Raw genomic sequence first — 20,252 nt, forward strand, 5'->3', positions numbered from 1 at the left:
ATGGGATTCTTGAATCTTTAGAAGAGAGCAGGGGTTGGACTAGATGACCTCCTGAAGTCCCTTCCAAACCTGATTTTCTGTGATTTTATGATTCTATTATCAGGACCTCAACGTCTCCTGTCATTCAGTTTGATTCACTAATTTTAATAGACAAAGATGAAGATGTAGTCAAATGAAGACTTCCAAGCAAATGCACCCAGAAAGAGTTTTTCCCTGTTCAATCCTACAGGTTGTCCTAAGTTGATACCTCTGCCCTGCCAGGGAAGGAAGGACCAGTTCCTGACTCCGAGAGGCAAGTTTAGTCTCTGCCATCCAGTCAGTCCTTGGCTTTGTTTCTAAGAATGCCAACAAAAGTTCAGTTTGTTGGTTTCAATCCTGCAGAGTCCGCATACAGAGACAATCCCATGATAGTGTTTTCTATGACACAGGTACCTGTTTCCACTTGAAACTGGCCTTAGGCCATCAAATGATTTCCAGTGAGCTACCACATGGTTAGAAATTACTTTCCTAGCTTCAGCTTTCTCTGAAGAGTGGAACTGACACAGGTGAGTGTTGCTTTTATCAGACAACACTGGTACAGAGACCCACATGCTGCAGTGAGCTCATAATCCAGCCTTCTTGGCTCCTTAGACTCTATGACTGGAAGGGACTACCATGCCCATCTAGCATGACTTCTTGTGCATCACAAGCCACAGAATTTCACACAGCAATTCTTGCAGTGGAGTGAATTGTCCTTCCTCACTACCAAGTGAGGTCCACATTAGAGCTGCCAATTAATCACAGTTAACTTGCGCGATTAATGCAAAAACAAATACATGCATTAATTTTTTTTAGCGCATTAATCACGCACATTTTGACCAGTGGAGCAGACCAGCTCTAGACCAGCTACAACCTGTGTGCACAGCCACAACTCCTGCCCGCCCGGCGCCTGTTCCAGACATACCCACCCATGCTGAGCAGCGGTAGCAGCTAGGCAGAATCTGCTCCTCAGCATAGGGCAAAAGTGACCCCTCCCCCTCACTGCTGCCTAAGCCTTCTTGCTGCAGCCACCCTGCACCTGGGCTGCCCTGCGGCTTCTCCCTGCTGCCATCACTGCTGCCTCCAGGCCACCTAGTGGGGTAGCAGTGGCAGTGCAAATGAGCTGCACTGCTTCTGCCCTGCTGCTACCGCTGCGCAGTGTGGGCAGGTGAGTCTGGAGCAGGTGTGGGGCAGGCTGGGGTTGCAGTTGTTTGCATGGGTTCCCTGTATGGATTGCATGGGTTCCCTGTTGCATGGAGCTGGTCCACTCCAGCCAGGGCGAGTCCAGAGCAGGCATGGGGTGAGCTGGGGTTGGTGTTGAGGCTGTGCGCTGTTGGTGGTAGTGGGAAAGAGCCACAGGGCACAGGGGCTCTGGGCTGTTGAGTTGGGGTGGGGGGGTGTGTGCTGACTATTGTTTAACTGTGCAACTAAAATTGTGATTAATTGCAACGATTTTTTTAATCTCACAATGAACTGATAATTTTTTTAAAATAATTTGTCAGCCCTAGTCCCACATCCTTTTGCCCATTTTCCTACACAGAACACATTTCTAATCTAAAATCAGTAAGGTTCTTCTCCTATTACTTTCTCCTAATATATCTTTATAATGTGACCTTCTATCAAGTGTGGGGCTTGATGTCCTACAGGTAATGTGTGCAGTAGGAAGTCTTACTTTCTTTCTGGTTCACCTCCATTCATAGGGCCAGAGCTGAAACAAGCTTGAGCTTAACAGTCTAATCATTAAAATTTTAAGCTAGTCCACTGAGATTTCCCTTTAAGCCTTTAATAATTATGGATGCAGAGTGATAGAGCCGCATTTACCTGAGCTGATATTAAGTAGATTCAGCCACTAATGGCTTTCATATCAATGCACTGTGTCCACATTGCTGTTTAAAAGAATACCTTTAATATGGCTACAGCTCTTTAACTGTCAATGGGGAAGTCAAAAGATATGCATAATTTAATATTTCATCTCTCTCTCAATGCCTCCAACACTCTTGTGAGCCGACTGTCCTGACTGTTGAGCATTGCACAGGAAAGGAAGAGAGGCCATGTCTATGTGAGTTAAATATCCTATGGCACAACAGTCATGTAAAGTGGTGCAGTATCACATTCTGGTTTAGTCCAATGATTTGATCTGGTGAATTCAGATAAAGTATGAGACAGAAGAAATGGCCAGTTGATGATAATTAAGAGAACAGGCATCAGAAAAGTATAAATTACGACGAACCAAGATACCCTTAATCTGTCTATGTCCTGATGATTGATGAGTATTTGGATGCTACAGGACAAGATGACCTGATTATGGCATAGTGTGACTTTGAACCCCACTCAGTGACAACTTTTTATGGGAATAGGTACTACCACTAAGCAGAAGCACTTGGTGCACATAATCTGTCACATAGTCCATATTCTCTGATTACTCTTAAGAAACTTAGTCGCATGAGAGCTTTTGATTGGCAACAAAGCAATAGTTTCTGGTTTCCCATGAGCTGGTGTGCACTTATCATGAACCTTTCCACAAAACTTGGAATTGGAACATGTTGCCTATTGGTTTCAGTTATTGATGCCCTGCAGCAAACGGCAACCGGTCTTGCCTCCTTGCTGCTAGGAGACCTCCTCCTCTGACCCTTACCCTACAAGCTGCTCCCTGCTCCATCTGCACATTCTGGAGAATCCTGCTATATAGAGGAGCGAGAAAGAAAGAGAACTGCAATCTGACTTTTTTCTGGTCTTATAGCTCAGCATAAATCCTAAGGATAAGTACCAATAAGGGTTAATAAGGACGCTTTTTCTCCGTATGTTGAATCTACTGCTGGTTAGTCTTAAGCCTGAAGTTAAGGTCCTCTCTGAAACCAAAATAAAAAATTTGATTCTTTCTAAAAGAGATGGTACAGCTTAACCACAAATCAAGAAATCACTGGGTGGAAATATCTATGATTTATGAATCTAAGAGATCAAAGATAGATAACTAAATGTATCATAGATCATATGAACAAACAAGCTGCCCCCATATTTAACCATATCCACTGAGATTTGAAGTTCAATTATGAAAGATCTACAACTGAGCCATTTTTCCTTCCCCTTACCTTCCCTACCAACACCCAAAAATTTTATTGAAGACCTTTTGAAAAAAAACAACTTTTGCTTGCCAAAAATCCTGTTTTCTGGTAAAACAAAAAAAACTGTTAACATGGATTAACAAAAATGTGGTTTAAAATATCAATTAAAATTTTGCCATATTTGTGACAAACAAATTCTACAACTGGTAATTTTTCATTAGAAATTATGTTGGAAAAATAATTGATTCCCCTACCCCCTCCAACATCTTAATTCCCAAAATTTCAACAAATTAACTGGAAACAGGAGGCTCTATGCTTGACTCTTCATGTGACACAATTAAATTCAGATGGATTATATGCAGTGTAAACAGCTCACAGTTTGCACCTCTGAATTCAGCTGGGCAGGATGAAACCCCAAAGAACTACAGATCATGGATTCATTTAAAGAGCCTTGTGGGGGGGGAAATAAGAAGTAAAGGGACAGGCATCAGGCATTGATACGCACGGACTACAATGAAAAAGGGTTGTTTAGGACTATTTCTCCTTGAGGTATCACTGGCTTTCCTGACAAGACACTCATCATTGCGTTTACATCCTACTTTGCTTCCTTCAAATGCAGGACAGTTTCTGTCTCTCATCAAGTCCTGCCTGTGGCCCGTCATTCTGCTGAGACTCGGAGATAGCTGTTATCATTCCAGAGGAATAGACATGCAACGGGGAAATTTGCACGGTGCCAGTGGGGGTGAAGGAGAAGGGGGAGGACAATGGAGGAAGGAGTGATGGTTGTGTTAAAAGGGATTTGTTCCGCTGTCAACAACAGAAAGATCTCCCTAAGAGCGGCATTAGGAAATGAAGCCCACAAGGGGAGGAGAGGGGGAGACAATGTATAGTCAACAGCGACGGGGAGACAGCTGTGAAGAATCAATACATGGCCCTGATGGGCTCAGAAAGTACAATTACTGTCTGAGGGATACCCAACAAATGCACTATGTTCCTCTAGGTATTTACATCCCAGAGAAAAGTGGAGACACTCACTGACTCCTACAAACTCCTTGCCTTTCTACTCAGGGCAAACTTCATGTCTTGCAGGGTTGCCATGATGAAGAGCGATCATTATAGCTGTCCTTACTTTAGAGAGCAAATTCTCTCCTTTGAAAAGGCACTGAGATTAAAGCTACATTTTGGGGTATAAGCGATTCCCATCATCTTTTTTATTTTTAGAGGATAATTGGAAACTCAGGAAAAAAAACTCTTCCTGTCAAGTGGTACCATGGTAAAAGAAGAAAAATCTATAACTATGAAAATAGGTTTAAAAGACCTGAGCCCAGCGAAAGTAAGCAGCCATTTGGGTGGAAGTGGACTATTTCTAGCCACATTAAAAGCTGGTTTGCTTTGCAAAGATAGACATCTTATATAGCACCTTCTATCTGCCGTGCTCAGAACATTCCTCAAACGATAATGACTGGAGCAAAACAACACCCCTTCAGGGCACATGTTAGTAACTCCATTTTGTGAACTGTGAAACTGAGTCACAGAGCAAGTTAAATAAGTTGGCCCAAAGCCACACAGCAAGACAGTGATGATGACAGAACCAGAAATTGAACGCAGATCTCCTAAATCCAAGAATTTTGTCATACGCACAAGGACAGGGATTAATTTTCACTTAATCCACCACAGCTTAAGTGGTCCCCTATTGAATTCAACCAAAAAAAGCCCAGAAGAAAATAATTTGTATTTAATATAACTCAGCCTCTTCACAATTTTGATCCATTTAGACAGGTATTATTACATTACTCCTACACTAGCTAAAGAAAATGGACATTTATTTTCCCCATCCTGCAAGATACTGAGTTCTTCAATAAAAGTAGAGGGGCTGATGAATACAGTCCTTGGCTGATAAATGCCAGATGAGAGAAGTGATGAGAAAGCCCAAGAAAGACACATCTGACATGAAACAAACAAACAGTACAGAAATTGAGAAATTGTTATGCTATTAGGTCCAATCATAGAGTCCTAACACCAAAACACCTATTGATTATGTCTGAGCAAGAAGTTGTCAGCTAATACATGCTCTCAAAGAATCATATTATTACGTTGGACACAGAGGAGACCCTTATATCAGTCAGTTTGATGAATTCTTAAAATTCCCCAGAATTCAACACCCTTTGATTTCAGGGGTGGCTAGTCCATCCAGTTTGAGTCAGATTGTTGCTATGTTTTTTGTGTGAATTATTCAGTCTACTTTTAAATGTCTCTTATGGGGATAGGCATCCATCCACTGGGGGGTACACTTACTAAAAAAGGTTGAAAACCCCTGGCTTACAGTAGTACAGCATTAGACATAAAAAGGACAATCTTAGTTCATACTCAGCTGGATGTGAACTAGATTTTTCATTTGTCAGGGAATATCGAGAATTTGAAAAATGTTCTGTTCCAAAACTGGAGGAAAGCAAAAAATAAATTAAAAAACATCATTTTGTGTCAAAGTGCTTCTGTTTCAAGAAAAGCAATTTTTTTCCCTGGATTTAACATTTCTTTCATATTTTCTATTATGTTATACAACATTTTGACAATTACAACCAAAAGTCATTTTGAAATGGAAAATAAAAGTGTCCCATTCCAAAAAAATATCAGAAGTGTTCTGCCAGGTTTCTACTTGAATCTACTTTGAAATTAAATAAAATAAAGAAAACAAAGTAATTACAAACTCAATAAGAACACACGTTCTAATTTGAGATCAAGGTAATCCATCCAATATAGAGATGCATTCTTACATTCTGGTTCATAAAAAGTTTTACCTTACTGTGCTAACAGCTTTGTTAATTTTAGTGCAATTACTTGGAGAGGCAGGTACTACTGAGCATGGGAAAGGATAGAAAACACTGGCCCTGAGTAAACAAAAGCAGTTAGCCTGTCAGCATTCTTCCTAGGTATGTTTTTGTTTGGTTTTTTAACCCTAGATTCAATATATATATAGATATATATATCTATATATATATATCTATATCTATATCTATCTATCTATCTATCTCAACGTACAAGGTACTGAAGCAAATGAAATTTCTGCCCCAAATTTGTCTCATGACTAAGCAATACTTTTGCATTCTGCTCCCCTCCCCTCCTACTTTGTTCTCTCTTTCAGATACTCGTCTTGTGAAATCCCACAGAAAACTGTCTCACTTGTAAGCAGCAATATCAACATGAGACCAGACTGGAAAGGCAACAAGACACACAGAGGCTCTGGTTCTGCATACATGACAGAACAAGCAGTAATGATTTCACATTGCAGCAAGGGAAGTTTAGGTTAGATATTAGGAAAAATTTTCTCACTAGCACTAGAACAGGTTACCTAGAGAGGAGGTGGAATCTCCATCCTTGGAGGGTTTTAAGACCCGGCTCGACAAAGCCGTGGCTGCGATGATCTAGTTGAGGATGGTCCTGCTTTGAGCAAGGGGTTGAACTAAATGACCTCCTGAGGTCCCTTCCAACCCTAATTTTCTATGATTCTATATGTGTATTCATCTCTTTATAGCTTACCTTCTGCCCATGCAGCCATTGCCACCACAAGGTGGCCCAATGCCTGCTAGAGATAAAGAGCAACCATTTCATAACTTAGCCAGAAGCAGAACATGCTTCAAAGCTCCAGCTCTAATATAAACCTTCACCCCATCAAAGTCAAGTGGCTCCCATCAGCAAAGGGGACTGGAACCTCAGGATCCCCCCTGAACTCATACTTAACTCTAAAATGACCAGGTAACACCAATATTAAGAAAGGCCTTCTGACTTCACATGTTAGGAATACTTCATACATCCTCTGGTATGTTAATCGGAATATGAGCTCATCGCCACTAGACTAGTTTACTGACCTTCTGTCTACCTGAGGCTGAAGGGAAAAGGGAGACAGAGGCTTCCTTTTGTGCAGAACATACTCTGTTTTTGCAGCAGGACAAACCACCATAAGCAAATCGCTTGGTGCTCTGACAATGTTTCTGGCACTCAATCCATCTGCATTACCAGTTCAAGACACTGGGCCCAGTTCTCATAGCACATTCCCATCAATGTGTCAAGACCCAGCTACCTCAGTGACCACATCTCCATCTACGGTCCAGTAAAACAGCTGAGCTCCTCTGAGATAACGGCATGTAGAAAACCCAGGACAGCATATGAGAGAGCCAGAAATAAAGCGCTGATTGGTTGAGAGGGATTGTCTATGGAATGAGCTACCAGAGATTAGAATGGTTGGGAATCTAGTTACTACTAGAACATACCGCAAAACTCATCTTTATTATGAAGCTGTTAACATAGTAAGTGAAAGTCCTTTGTTTCTTTTAAAATATCATTTAAAAAATTCATATATAACAGACAGTTTCCTAGAAATTGAAAATGGGAGTAAGGGCTTAAAAAGCCATAAAGCATAGTCAATCATAGCACGTAAAGGCTGTCACCACAACTAACTGAGAAAAGAAAATTCTTGTGAAACTTTTTTCAGTTTTTTTTTTTGCCTCTGGTTAGCTTCTTTGCTGAAATTTCTAACAACATTGTCAATTGTCAACATTTGAAATTTTTCAGCTAGCTCTACTATATCCCATACATCCAGCTGACTAAGGATTGAACTCTTTGGCTATGACATGAAAAAGCAGATCCAAAATAAAACATAGCTAAAAGTCAGAACCCAGGAAGCATAAAACAATGAGAGACTCACTTTACTAGCGCTGGTGAAAATCTGTCAGTCTCATTTCACAATACAACATAGTCACAGAATCATAGAAAATTAGGATTGGAAGGGACCCCAGGAGGTCATCTAGTCCAACCCCCTGCTCAAAGCAAGACATATTGCTTGTCTGTAATTTCACACTGGTAAAAGAAGAAGAAAGCAGGTCTCTGGTGATAGGGTGAAAATCAGGGGCCAAAGATGAAGCACATGCCTGGCATTCAGGGACAGATGATGTGTAGATTTGGCTTGTTTGCACATAAGGATGCCAAACATCCACCAGTTCCAGTCTTTTATATGAAATGTTAATCGTAAAACACAAATCTAATTAAGGGAGGGATGAAGGGGGCAACAATCCAAGTCTATTATTTGCTCCCCTTCTAAAATAGAATACTTAAAGTGGAGCACTGGCTGAGGGGGGCCAATGCCATTTCACGTGGCTTGAATTATAGACTAGGAACAGAAACTAGCACACATGGTATTTTTAGTTGTCTATGCATTACAAAAGCAGATATCACCATAGCCTCCTTAACAGTAGTTTAATGACCCCTGATTGCCACCAAGGTTTTTTGGGTTTTTTTTTTAAGTGGGTCTAGGGAGCTAACAAGTGTGCTTCCAAACCCCAAGTAATCAGTACAATAATGGCTATATTAATCAATACGCTCTTGCCAGCTACAGGGACACACTCAGCTCTCAGCTACACTGGTGACAGTATGGATCTGGAGGATCCCCAGTGTAAAGGAGCTGAATTTACACAGTAATACAGACAGAAAATGCAGGTGCAGCAGGACATCAAATCTGCTTCTAATAGAATCCCTGGACTCCCTTGCACATTATTCAGGGTCATATTCTTCCTGAAACCTGCACATGGGAGAGAGGAGCATGCAAGTAGTACCAGGCAGAATCAGAATCCCTGGACCCAAGGAAAGCATGTTTCATTCTTTCAGCCCCTGAGTTCACTGCAATGAGTCCTAAACTTGCCAATGGGCACTCTTAAGGGGCACAATCAGCAAGGTTCTGCATCTCTGTGCCCATTCTTACTGTTGAGTGGAGCTCTACAAGGAAAATCTGGTCTCAGTGCCAATGTCTGCATCCAATGGTAAATCCCCACCAAGGTTTTCAGAATAGATGAGCTGCACGTTATTTGTGAACATGCAAAACAGGTTATCCGAAAACTTCCCTAAAGCATTATGCATGGAACTGCACAAAATTTTGGCAATGTGCAAACCCCATACAAAGAGACAGTAGGTGGAGCACTCTCCCACAGATGCTAGGGAGCTCCATAAAGCAGCATCTTGCCTCCAATAATTGCCCCCATGCCAACATAGCTTTGTTCTGCCCCATTTCTCCAGGCCGCATCTAAGCATCGTGTTGATACCCAGGTGAACTTGGTTTCCCCCCCTCCCACCACTTCCTATTTTATTCACTGCAGCTAGCATGAAAAAGACCCCGTGTATCTAAAATGCCAATGACTATTCTCAGTACTAGCTAAAATAGCATGAATGCTTCCGGTAATCCTAATGACTTTAATCAGTTCTCCCTAAAAATAAGGCCACAAAAGTTTTCCCTTCCTTAGAGCTGTGAAGCAGATTTGTAAAGGCATTTAGGCACTTAACTATGATGGTTCTCAAGGAGAATTAGGCACCTCCTTTTAAAAATTGGTTTCATGGCGTCAAAAGTTGTTCATCTCAGCACCGTTACATTTCACAGTTAAATAGTCTCCCCAAAACAAATGACAAGAGTGCCAGTGCAATCGGGCATCTAAGTCAGCAACACAAATGTTCCAATTCTGCAACAAGTTTTCTCACAAGGGAATGACAGTCAAAACACAAGCAGATAAAACCCTGCTGGCAGTCATTTCCCTGCCTTGGAAATGGATGCCCAACTCTGCTTTCTTGGAGGCCCTTCCTACTTCTAACTACCAAGCAATCAGTTCATATGCATTCTCCCCTTCTCTTCAGGATGGGATGCTTTGAGGACTGGACAAAATACATTAATGATCATCTATTTAATACATGATCATGTACATATGCCCACACTTGCAATGTAGTTTCTTGATTGAAATTCAGGATCCTGACTTCTGCCCTAATGCTCCAATGCACAACACCTTGTGCAGCCATTTGTATGGTGCCAAGGGGACATAGACTACTATCTAATCAGGACAGTAGTCTTTTTAACCACCCTGTAAATTCACTCATCATAGCTGTTAGCCCAGGGAAAATATTTATGCTGAGTAGAAGCAGAATCCCAGATTAACACACTCCTGAATTTAAGAGGAAGGAAACCGAAACTGAATCCAATTTTCCCCAAAGTTCACAGAAGGGACAGTTATAATCCTATATTATCTGCATAGCTCAGGCCATAGAACATCACCAGATAATTTCTGAAACAGACCATAACTTCTGATTGAATTAGGTTCGCAGAGATCAAGCAGGACCTACTAGAAATTTCCGAATAGATAACCAGCTACAAGGATTTGATCTATCCCCAGCCAAATTACCCTATGGGGTATGGACTGAACTCTGATTCAACATGGGGTAAATCTGCCACTACTTAGACAGGGTTATACCATTTTAGAGGTGTCTATCATCTACCTGTGGCTTTTTTCACAGGGTGAAGGCTACCTGCACATGGACAAATGGTATATTAGTACTATCCCTGAGACTTTGCTGCAGGCTTTTGACCCACGCTTGGTCTAAAATGGATCAGATCATCATAATATGAATAATATCAACATCTGACAAAATAAGGAGGGAAATTCTAGCCCACTGAATTCAATGGCAAAACACTCTTTGCCTTTCACTGACAAGAAGTTTTTACCTAAAAAAAGAAAAGAACCACCAGCTGTTGGAATGGCTCAGAATTATCTTTTCCCTTCCTGCTAGATATATTTCTTGACAGGCAGTACCATTCAGTTAATCATTTCATTTTGGTGGTGCTGAATTTGATAATTAGATGTTGGAAGGTATTAGTAGAATCCCTTTCATACAGATTGTAGGCTGAATAAGCAGTTGCAATTTGCAGCTAATTATGCAATTATGTTTATTATGCACATTAAGTCTGCTGCTCTGTCACAAATGAGATAAGTTGTGAAAATGTTTTAAACCTCTTCCCCTCTCGTCCACTACAACAGCAATTCATAGATTCTCATTTCAGTCACTCATTGGTTTTAGGTTTATTAGGGGCCATTATGATCACTTATTCTGACCTCTTGCACAGCATAGAGAAAACAACTTCAACTCAGTGATTTCTGTATCAAGACTATGGGCTGTTTTTTTTTTCTGAAGCTATAACATCTTTTTTGAAAAGAGCCAGGTTTGATTTAGGGACGGCAACTGCTGAAGAACCCATCACATCCGGGTGGCCAATTACCCTCATTGTTAAACACTTGTGCCTTATGCCTAGAGTAGTCAGCTTCCAGCTATTCAACCGTATCACGTTTTTTGTCTGTTAGATCATAGATATCAACTGCCTGAAATAATTTTGTTGTAGACACTGTTAGACTATGAGCAAGGCATCTCCTGTTCTCTGCTGAATAAACTAAAAGGACTTAGCTTCTTATGTCTCTTCCAACTGTATTGCCCACCCTACCTTTAAAAACAACAGTTTAGACTTCCACAACAAAAGTCATGAGATTTGCTTAAGATCCTGAGATTTTTAAAAGGATAATTTAGGGGGCTTTTTGTATTTTGCTTCTGGTTTTTTAATCTCTTCAGTGTATTCAGGTCACTCTTCCTAGCATTTCTTTGCAACCAGAAATTTGCTTTTTCAATAAAGAAAGAAAGCAAGCCAAGATCCTTGTGTTGTGATTCCAGAAACTGGTGCTTTACATAACTTGCCATATATTTGTAAGACTACCGATAAAAATTGTGAATGCTGGCAACACAACAGCACATCTTTTAGCAGTTTGTTAAACTATCCTGCATTTGCTTAGTAACCAGAACTTGTGAGAGTAATACTTGATGCTTTGTAATTTTGGGACCGATCCACAGCTGGAGTGAATCAATGAATCTCTATGGAGGTAGAGGCTCATTTATCCCAGTGCTTATTGGTCTTAATAAAATGCTTGTGAAGCTGGCAAGTATACTCAACCCTACTGCACAGATGAGGAAAGGACACACAAACACAAAAATCTGCATTTAGTTTGAAGGTGTATTTTCAGAACCCACAAGGACTGTTTAAAAGGGGGAATGGGAAAGAAAGAAAAATTAAATTGAAACCAATATTTTCATTTTGATTTCCAATTTTTTTAATTTAAAAACTCTCCAATCAAAATTTTACATTATATTTTTTTCTTGGGGAAAGACAGAGATTTTTTTCAACCTACTGTGCTTTTAAATTATTGTTAATAAGCAAAACAAGGTAGTAGGAGAGGAAAAACAAAGATTTGAAATAATGGGCCTGAAAATGTTTTTGCCCCTGGAAATTCTTTTCCTTAAATATGGAAGGGGGGAATGCTATTTAATTCAGGTAGAGGCTAAATAAGTTCCCTTTTCTTTATTGTGGAGCATATAAATATTTCACTAAGATTTATAATCACAAGTGCCATTGCAAGTCAATGGAATTTATGCTCTTATATCCCTTAGAGGCTTTGCAAAAATCTGCTCCATAATATTTTGGTTGTCTGTCCTCCTTCCCAAGTTATTTTGTTATTCTGTAAGCAATACTTTGTGGTGTTTTAACACAGCAATATAAAATAATAGGCATAAGTTTGCCTTTCCTAGTCTGTTTTGATTTTTAAAAAATGGATGAGGCCCCAAACAGGGACCCCACTCACATTATGGGAGAAATAAATTCTGAAAAAGAAGTGTTTTTAATTAGTGTTTAAAGCTGGACTGGGTCCTTCTACAGATGAAAGTTCAAGGGCTCTTCACATCAGCCTCTGAGCCTCAGCTGACTAACATGGTCATTAGTGGATGATTTTTATTTTTCTGATTTTTCCTTGTTATATTTTATTTTACCAATAGTGATGCCAAAATAATAAAAAATTACAATACTCAAAGCAAATGGTTATAACTCCGGTTTCATAAACCCAGTTTTTATATGAGCATCTACAGATGTAGTTTTGATCTCTGAGTAATGCATTTGTGCCCAAAAGGAAACGAAATGCAAACCCAAGCCCCACAGCAATGAGGAAAGGTGAAATCTTTAATCCTAGTTTTTAATATAGCACAACATCCCAGTCACTTTTGGCATCCATCCCTGATATAGGGTCTAATCTGAAGCCCACTGAAATCAAGGGAGGTCTTTCCGTGGATTTCAATAGGCTTTGGATCATGTCACGTGCGATGCTGCCAATTGCTGTTTCTGCAGAAATTCAGATTTCACTTTCTTGATCTAATTCCTAGAGCTGATCAAAAGACAGAAAGGCCGCTTTGCCCAAGGATTTCACACTTGCTTTTGTTCTGGGTTGGTAGGAAAACAGAACCTTTAAAGTAGTTCTGTAAAGGCAGCTGTGTATCTAAGCATTGTTCTTGACAGTCTTGGAGGGTTTAGGCACTGGCCTGGGACATAGGAGGCCCATGTTCAAATCCCTCCTCCAGCTCACTGTAGCATGAAAGAGTAGGGATTTAAACCCAGCTCTTCCACACTGCAGGCTAATACCCCAACCATCAGTTTCTCTCCTTTTCCATATGAGATCCCCAAAACTTCCCAAGAAAGTTCCATGAAAAATAATTTGGCTTCAGTCACACCATTTGTCTGGCATGTTGGCAAAAACGTTTTGACCAGCTGTAGTAATTCCCTCCTTCTAAATGCCTGTTTCTTCTCAGGGAAGATTTTCCCAAGACTGGGATTTGCTGATCGGATTTGCAGAAAGTTTGAGTTGAGAAGGTAATGTCTGGTAATGACAGTAAGCCCATTACTATCTTAACTAAAATGATGAGATATAATAGTGGCTTTTGGTGCTGAAAGCCTCAACTGTGGTATCTTGAGTTAATGAGCTGAGGCCGTGTTGTCGGAGAGGTGAGATTCATCTCCTTTGTGGGTAAGGTATAGAAGGAGAATCATAATGCTCTCTTATCACTGTGTAATACCAGCACCAAGTATTTCATTCTGAACTCCTGCAATAATACATTTCATGCACAGGGGGAAAGCTAAGCCTGATTCACAAAACGTCATTTTATGTGAAAACAACAATGAAAACTTGAGGCCTGGACCTGCTGCCATTAAAGTTACAAGGAAAACTGTCACTGACTTCAGCACAAGCAGGCCCTTCTTTCAAATTTGGGGTCCCTTCCACAAGGCTAAATTCAGGTGAAAATTACACTTGGCTCAAGAGCTGGCACTAGTCGTAAATCAGCTAAGCGAGCATACAAGCAGCAGTTAACAATTTTACACATAATGCAAATTTTGAATTTGTAATCACAAGTGTTCCCAGTGGAACCCCGATGTGAAGATCTGCTTCCATCCAGTCAGAGGATGAAAACAGTACCGCGGGACCTCGCTTTCCAATCAAAATGACTCTAAGTTCAAATATCCAATGCTTGCGATAAAGTTGTCTGCAGAACAAACATTATTTAGAGAAATCATCAGGCAAATGATCTTTAATGAACTGGTCAGTTGAAGAAAAGCAGGATGAGTGTGTGGTCAGTTTTCGCACTGGCACCAAAAAAAATTATTTGGAACAAATGTTTCTGATCACAGGCGAATGATGAATTTTGGACGACACTTCTAAAGATAATGCAGAAGAGGCACAAGGATATTTAAAATACTGATTTGTTTGACTACAGCATTCTCAGGGGTGAAATTTACTCCAATTTGGAAAGAAACACTTGGCCCCGCCCAGGGGCTGTTCCGGGGTACAGGAGGCAAAGCAGCTTCACAGAAGCCCTTGTGTACCAAGAAGCCCTGCTTTGGTCAGCACAGGAGGCTTTGAAGAGAGTGAGGGAAACCCACGTTTTCCTATCCCTCCACACTGCAGGGTGCTAGGGCTGCAGTCTCAGCCAAAAAATAGCTTCTGGACATCCAGGGTGTAGGGAAGAGGATTCATTCCTAGTCTGTCCCCTCCTAACTAAACCCACTTAAAAATAAATAATCAGTGAGCTAATATAGTGTTTGCTACCATCATATTGTCCCCTCTGCTTATTCACTATACCATTTCCTATACCCGGTGTCTGTCTTGCCTATTTAGACAGTAAACACTTCAGGGGCAGCTACTATCCTTGCTCTGTATTTATACAGTGCTTACTACAATGAGGCCCGCTCTGGGTATATCCAAATTCACTCAGATTCCTATATGAAGATACTCAGTGCATGGCACTTTTAGTTGGCTGGCAATTTCCAGGCTTATACAAGCATTTGCTGTTACATAGTGTCACCAGTTGTCATCGTAAATATATTTCCCTTTGTTCCTTATAGTAATATTTCTTTTAATATATAAAAATGCTTTATAAAAGATTAGTAAATAATTATGAGGGGTCTTAATCAATGATTAGTCAACTCTTATAGCATCCAATAAGTTACATGGTTGCTTATAATCACCTGCAACATGACTAAATGCACTCTCTCACCAAGTGCTCATTTATTAATCTTTAACAGGCTTTTTAAAAACAGAGCTTTAATCTACAGCAAGTACAGAGTGGTATGAGAACGCTACTGATACAAGCAGCAAGGGTAAAACTATAGCTATTAGTGATATGTAAAATGCCTTTTAGGGCCACTCTGGATAGAAATCATTCATCTGAATAACAAAACCTTTAGAAAGACAGTGAAATCCTGGACCACTTGAAGTCAATGGCAAATTCCCACTGACTTCAGTGGGGGAGGATTTGACTCTAACACTGAAATGAATGAGAGTTTTGCCATTGATTTCTATGGGAGCAGGTTTAGGCTGAGAAACATTTTTTTATGTGCATAAATTCTGTTGCAAGTACCCATGGGTGGGATTTGAGGTGTTACATTGATGTGCTTATATTTGAAATGTAAGCCAGATCTAAAATATAACCCACCTATAATAACAACTGATCATTACAAAGTTTTATCTTAGTTTAATATAAGCCTTTCCCAACATTAGGTGTGCTCTCAGTGTTAATTTCATACTAATAATACCAAGACCATATACCATTATACTTGGTGGATTTGCACAAATCTCTGTGTTTCTATGAATACATAACTTTTAAGCAACTACCCCTATTTTTGGCACATGAAGAAACAAACCATAAACAGAATGAGAAGAGAAGAGGATTAGTAGATTTGTAAAACAACTCCTGTCATGATATTAAATGCATACAAGTGTACTACACCAGCCAAAAAGGGAAAGAGACCCTGGAGGTTTTCCCCCCACATAGCCTATACTCTCACATGAATATGTGATCAGGTTGCAAAAACCTTATGCATGTCACTGTTTTCTCTGGACTTTTCTGTTAGGGTCTGATCTGGCTCTTAATGCAATGGTAAAACTCCCATGAAGTTAAGTGATATAGGACTAAGCCCTTAATACAACTGTAAAAACTATTTCATATTCTCCACATTTTTATTTTTAATAAAAAAGAAAAGTAAAGCTATTTTATAATGGGAATAGGCAAGTATGTTCACAGGAAACTGCATTACTTGGGCATATAATTGAGATTTTACTTGCTATTTTTGCAGGTAGCTCTTCCTCATACAGATAGACCCAGTTAGTTAGATCTTCCACTGGTGTAAGTCAGCATTGCTCTGTCCACTTCAATAGACCTTAACCAATTGGCCCCAGCTGAGGATCTGGCTCACTGGCTAATATACAGATAAAACAAAGGGTGCGGGATTGGGCCTTATTTCTTTCTAAATATTCAGATACTATGGAAGTGTATGTGTGTGTGTGTGTGTGTGTGTGTGTATACACACACACACACACACACACACACACACACACACACACACACACACACACACACACACACACACACACACACACACACACACACACACACACACACACACACATATAGCACAACCTCTAGAACCAAGAATATTACAACACAGAAAGGTTGTTCTATTGTGACATCTAATATGTTTCCTTAGTTATAACAACAAAAGTGTTCTGAATGCATAATCTGCTAAAAAAGAAGACACACACCACATTTCTTTTGATCTCGATACTAAAAACAGTAGCTATGTTCTCACCAATGAATTAGCACATTGCACACACAAATTCATGAATAAAAAGTTATTTTCCATTTTTCCATGAAGTTTTGGACTCCGTTTCAGGTCCTAGCATTCCTCCATTGTATCTTGAGCATTTGAAAACAATGCCAAGCTTTAACTCACACAAACTCTGCTTTAAACTTTGCTTTTATCTGATGCGTTTAAACTAATAATCCATCATATAGAATTTAAAAGATTAAAAAAGCCACCTTACTATAATACACTCATCTTTTTCATATGCTTATTACCTTAAGGGACAGAAAAAAATAACTTTACCAAAATATTCCATTTGCCAATAAGTTAGAACCCTGTTATACGTTCAAATTAAAGCTGGCTAGAAACCAGCTATAGGAGTTGTTACACATTTTTAAGCACTAACTTTTATAACTTTATTGTGTGTTAATTATTTTGCATGTGTGGCTGGTCTAAATTTATTGAAGGATTAATTAGTTAACTGTGTGATAAGTACTTTGCACTTATGGCCAGTCTTAGTTTATTGTGCAACTAATCAATTACTTGCATAGTATCTGTAATGTGTAGCAGGGGCCATAGGATCCAATTTTCTTGATTAATATATGTATCAAATACTTGTATTATTCTTCTACACAAAAGCTGGAATGATGAATGCCCTGTTAACAAAATCACCGTACTCATGTGTGGGTCAAACACACACACTAAAATAAACTTCAAAGCCTAATGTAATCAGAACTAGAATAAAAACCTAAAGGGCATAGCTAGATCCAGTGGAAGAGCTGGACTAGATCCTATTTTTGTTGATCACTAAGGGCCTGAGCCAAAGCCCTTTGAAACTGGTAGGAGTCTTTCCATTGACTTCACTAGGCTATAGGTCAGACTCTGGTGGATTTAATTGTGCTGTTTAGGTAGTGACTGTCCATAGTAAGAAGCTGTCCCCAGATTGGGGGAAATGTGGCAGGGGACAAGAATCCCCCCTAGCATGTGAACACCAAGGTCACAGGTTCAATCCTATCTGAACTAGGTGATCTTTTAATGTCCCTCTGAGCGTTACTTCTCTGTGAAATGTGAGCCACTGCCCTGCATCACAGTGATACAGTTTGGAGTAAAGGGTGAGGCCATGCACACCTGGGAAAGGACAGGAGCAGTTCGTGTTTTATGACTGTGCCCATCCCCTGATTCAGCCTGTGAGAAGGGGAGAAGGATCCTTGTACTCTTAGACCACTCACAACTACAACCAGCTCCCCCCACCTGCCTATACAAGGGCTTGGTCTTGATCTCCACAAGGATTTGAATGGAAATATAAGAAGAGACATTCCCTTTCCTCTCCTCCTACATACTAAAGGCCACATCCTGGAGTCCTTACCCAATCTAAAGTTGTGCCTGGTTAAAGACCTCAGGACCAAGTCCCTATAGCCTGTTTTAACAAGAAGGAATCTCTCCTACCCCTCTCTCCCCACAGCTTCCTCACATTTCAAGCCCTACAGAGAGGAAGTGGTTAGGCTGTAAGCCTAGGAGTCAGGACACCTGGGTTCAATTTCCTGCTCCACTACAGACATCCTGTGTGACCTTGGCCAAGTCACTTAGAGCAATATGATGACCCCATTGAATTCAGTGGGAGTTTGCCAGGATTTCACCATGAATTTCTCCTGCCTCGGTTCCCCATCTGTACAATGGGGATAGCAACACTGCCCTGCCTTACAGGGTGCGGAGAGGATGAAGACCGGGACCTGAGCTGCTACAAGGTAGGCAGCATAAGCTCGATAGATAGAAACTCAGTCTGTAAATGAGAATGCAGGAATCCCCATTTCCTGAAATCACTTAAGGAGGTGAGGTGGGATCTTTTGCACTCCCCCCTCACCAAATAAAACAGGAGATATTATTTTGTCCAGCTACTTCGGTATAGTAGCCTCCCCCTCAGAAATGTGATAGGCACAGAGTTCTTTATGCTGCTAAAAAAAAATGAATGAATCCAATGAAGAGTCCAGTAAAGACCGTATGGCTGGAAGACCAAATAGTCACACTTTTAAAGCATCGAAGTCTCCTTGGAGCCTTTTATAAAGTGATTGAGGAACTCTACATGCCATCGACTCCCAAAGGAGACTTCAACCAGATTGGCCCATTGTCTAAAACCTTCGTAAAGCAGAGAAATAGGAAAGGCAAAAAGCCTACAGCAGCCTCGCAAGTAACGAGACAGACATTTCAACGATGTTCTTAACTGAGTAGAAACAGCTACACCGAGATGTCCCAAACCCGGTGCCACAGACCAGATTACGGGAGTTGTTTCTAGGGGAGAAGACAAGGCAGCAAACCAAGGCTAAGCCGCTGCAGCCCGCGGCGGGGAGCGGGCTCGGGCTGGTGTGCGCCGGCGGCCCCGGGGGCTGGGGCTTGCGGGCGACTTCCCAGTCCCCGCGCGGCCCCGCATCGCCGCGGCACGCTCCCGCTCCCGCTCCCGCTCAGGCTGAGGGGCATGCCGAAGAAACCCCGCGGATGAATACCACGGGGGGCGGGGTGCATTTCCCATCGCAGTCAGACACGCTCGCGCACGGGGGGATGGCGAAGGCGGGTAGGGACGGGCTGTTTGTGTGCCCGGCCCGGCCCGGCCCCGCCCGGGGCCATGCACTTACTTCTCGTAGTCGAGCTTGCAGTAGAGTTTCTTGTCCCGGTAGAAGCAGGTGGTCTCCAGCGGCTCCTTGCACGAGGCGCACTGCACGCATTGCTCGTGCCACAGGCTGTCATTGAGCCTCAGCAGGAACCGGTCCGAGATGACCCTCTGGCAGCCCTCGCACACCGACTTGGGGTTCACCGCTCTCCCTGCGAGCGAGCAAACACAGGGCAGGAGTTGCTCCAAGAGCCCCACTCCCCAGCCGGCCCGCCTGCAGGTGCCCGCGGCGCGGGGCTTGCGGGAGGGCTGCTGCATGGATCCCGGGGGCGCGATCGCGGGATTTGCAGGAGACTTTCCCCGGGGAAAACCCGTGTGCCCGCAGCGGCGAGGAGCCGGGGTGCCTGCACCGGGAGTCGGGCCCGGGTTCACTCGGGCACGATCCTCGGCCGGGTTCACGGAGCTGGCCCTGAAACGGGGCGGGAGGAATATCTGATTCCTTCAAAATAGTCTCAGCTTCACTGTCCCGGTCTAGCCCGGCGTGTCTGACCCGACCCCCCCCCCAAAACCGCCCAGTAATTAGCTTCTCCTATTTATTTTTGTATCGGTCTGGCGCACACCTGCACACAAGCTCTTACTTTCCTTTTAGGGGCTAGGGGTTTTTAATTTTGTGTATCATTCTGGCACACACGCTCACACACACACGCGCACACACAGGCTGTTATTTTCCTACTTAGGGGCTATGCCCCCCACGCCGGCTGCG

The 20,252-nt window shown here is 41.7% G+C and overlaps 1 protein-coding gene across 1 annotated transcript in view; it reads right to left on the minus strand.

Annotated features, from left to right (window-relative positions):
- Positions 1-20,046, minus strand: part of LMX1A (LIM homeobox transcription factor 1 alpha) — a 127,803-nt gene extending 107,757 nt beyond the window's left edge. The window contains exon 1 of the mRNA XM_019501888.1: positions 19,515-20,046. Coding sequence (XP_019357433.1) covers positions 19,515-19,807 — 293 coding nt within the window. The 5' untranslated portion in view covers positions 19,808-20,046. The remainder of the gene's footprint in view (positions 1-19,514) is intronic.
- Positions 20,047-20,252: the final 206 nt, after the last annotated feature.

Source organism: Gavialis gangeticus, unplaced genomic scaffold (genome assembly GCF_001723915.1).
Source record: "Gavialis gangeticus isolate Ggan-Ray unplaced genomic scaffold, GavGan_comp1, whole genome shotgun sequence".
NCBI classification, from domain to species: Eukaryota; Metazoa; Chordata; order Crocodylia; family Gavialidae; genus Gavialis; species Gavialis gangeticus.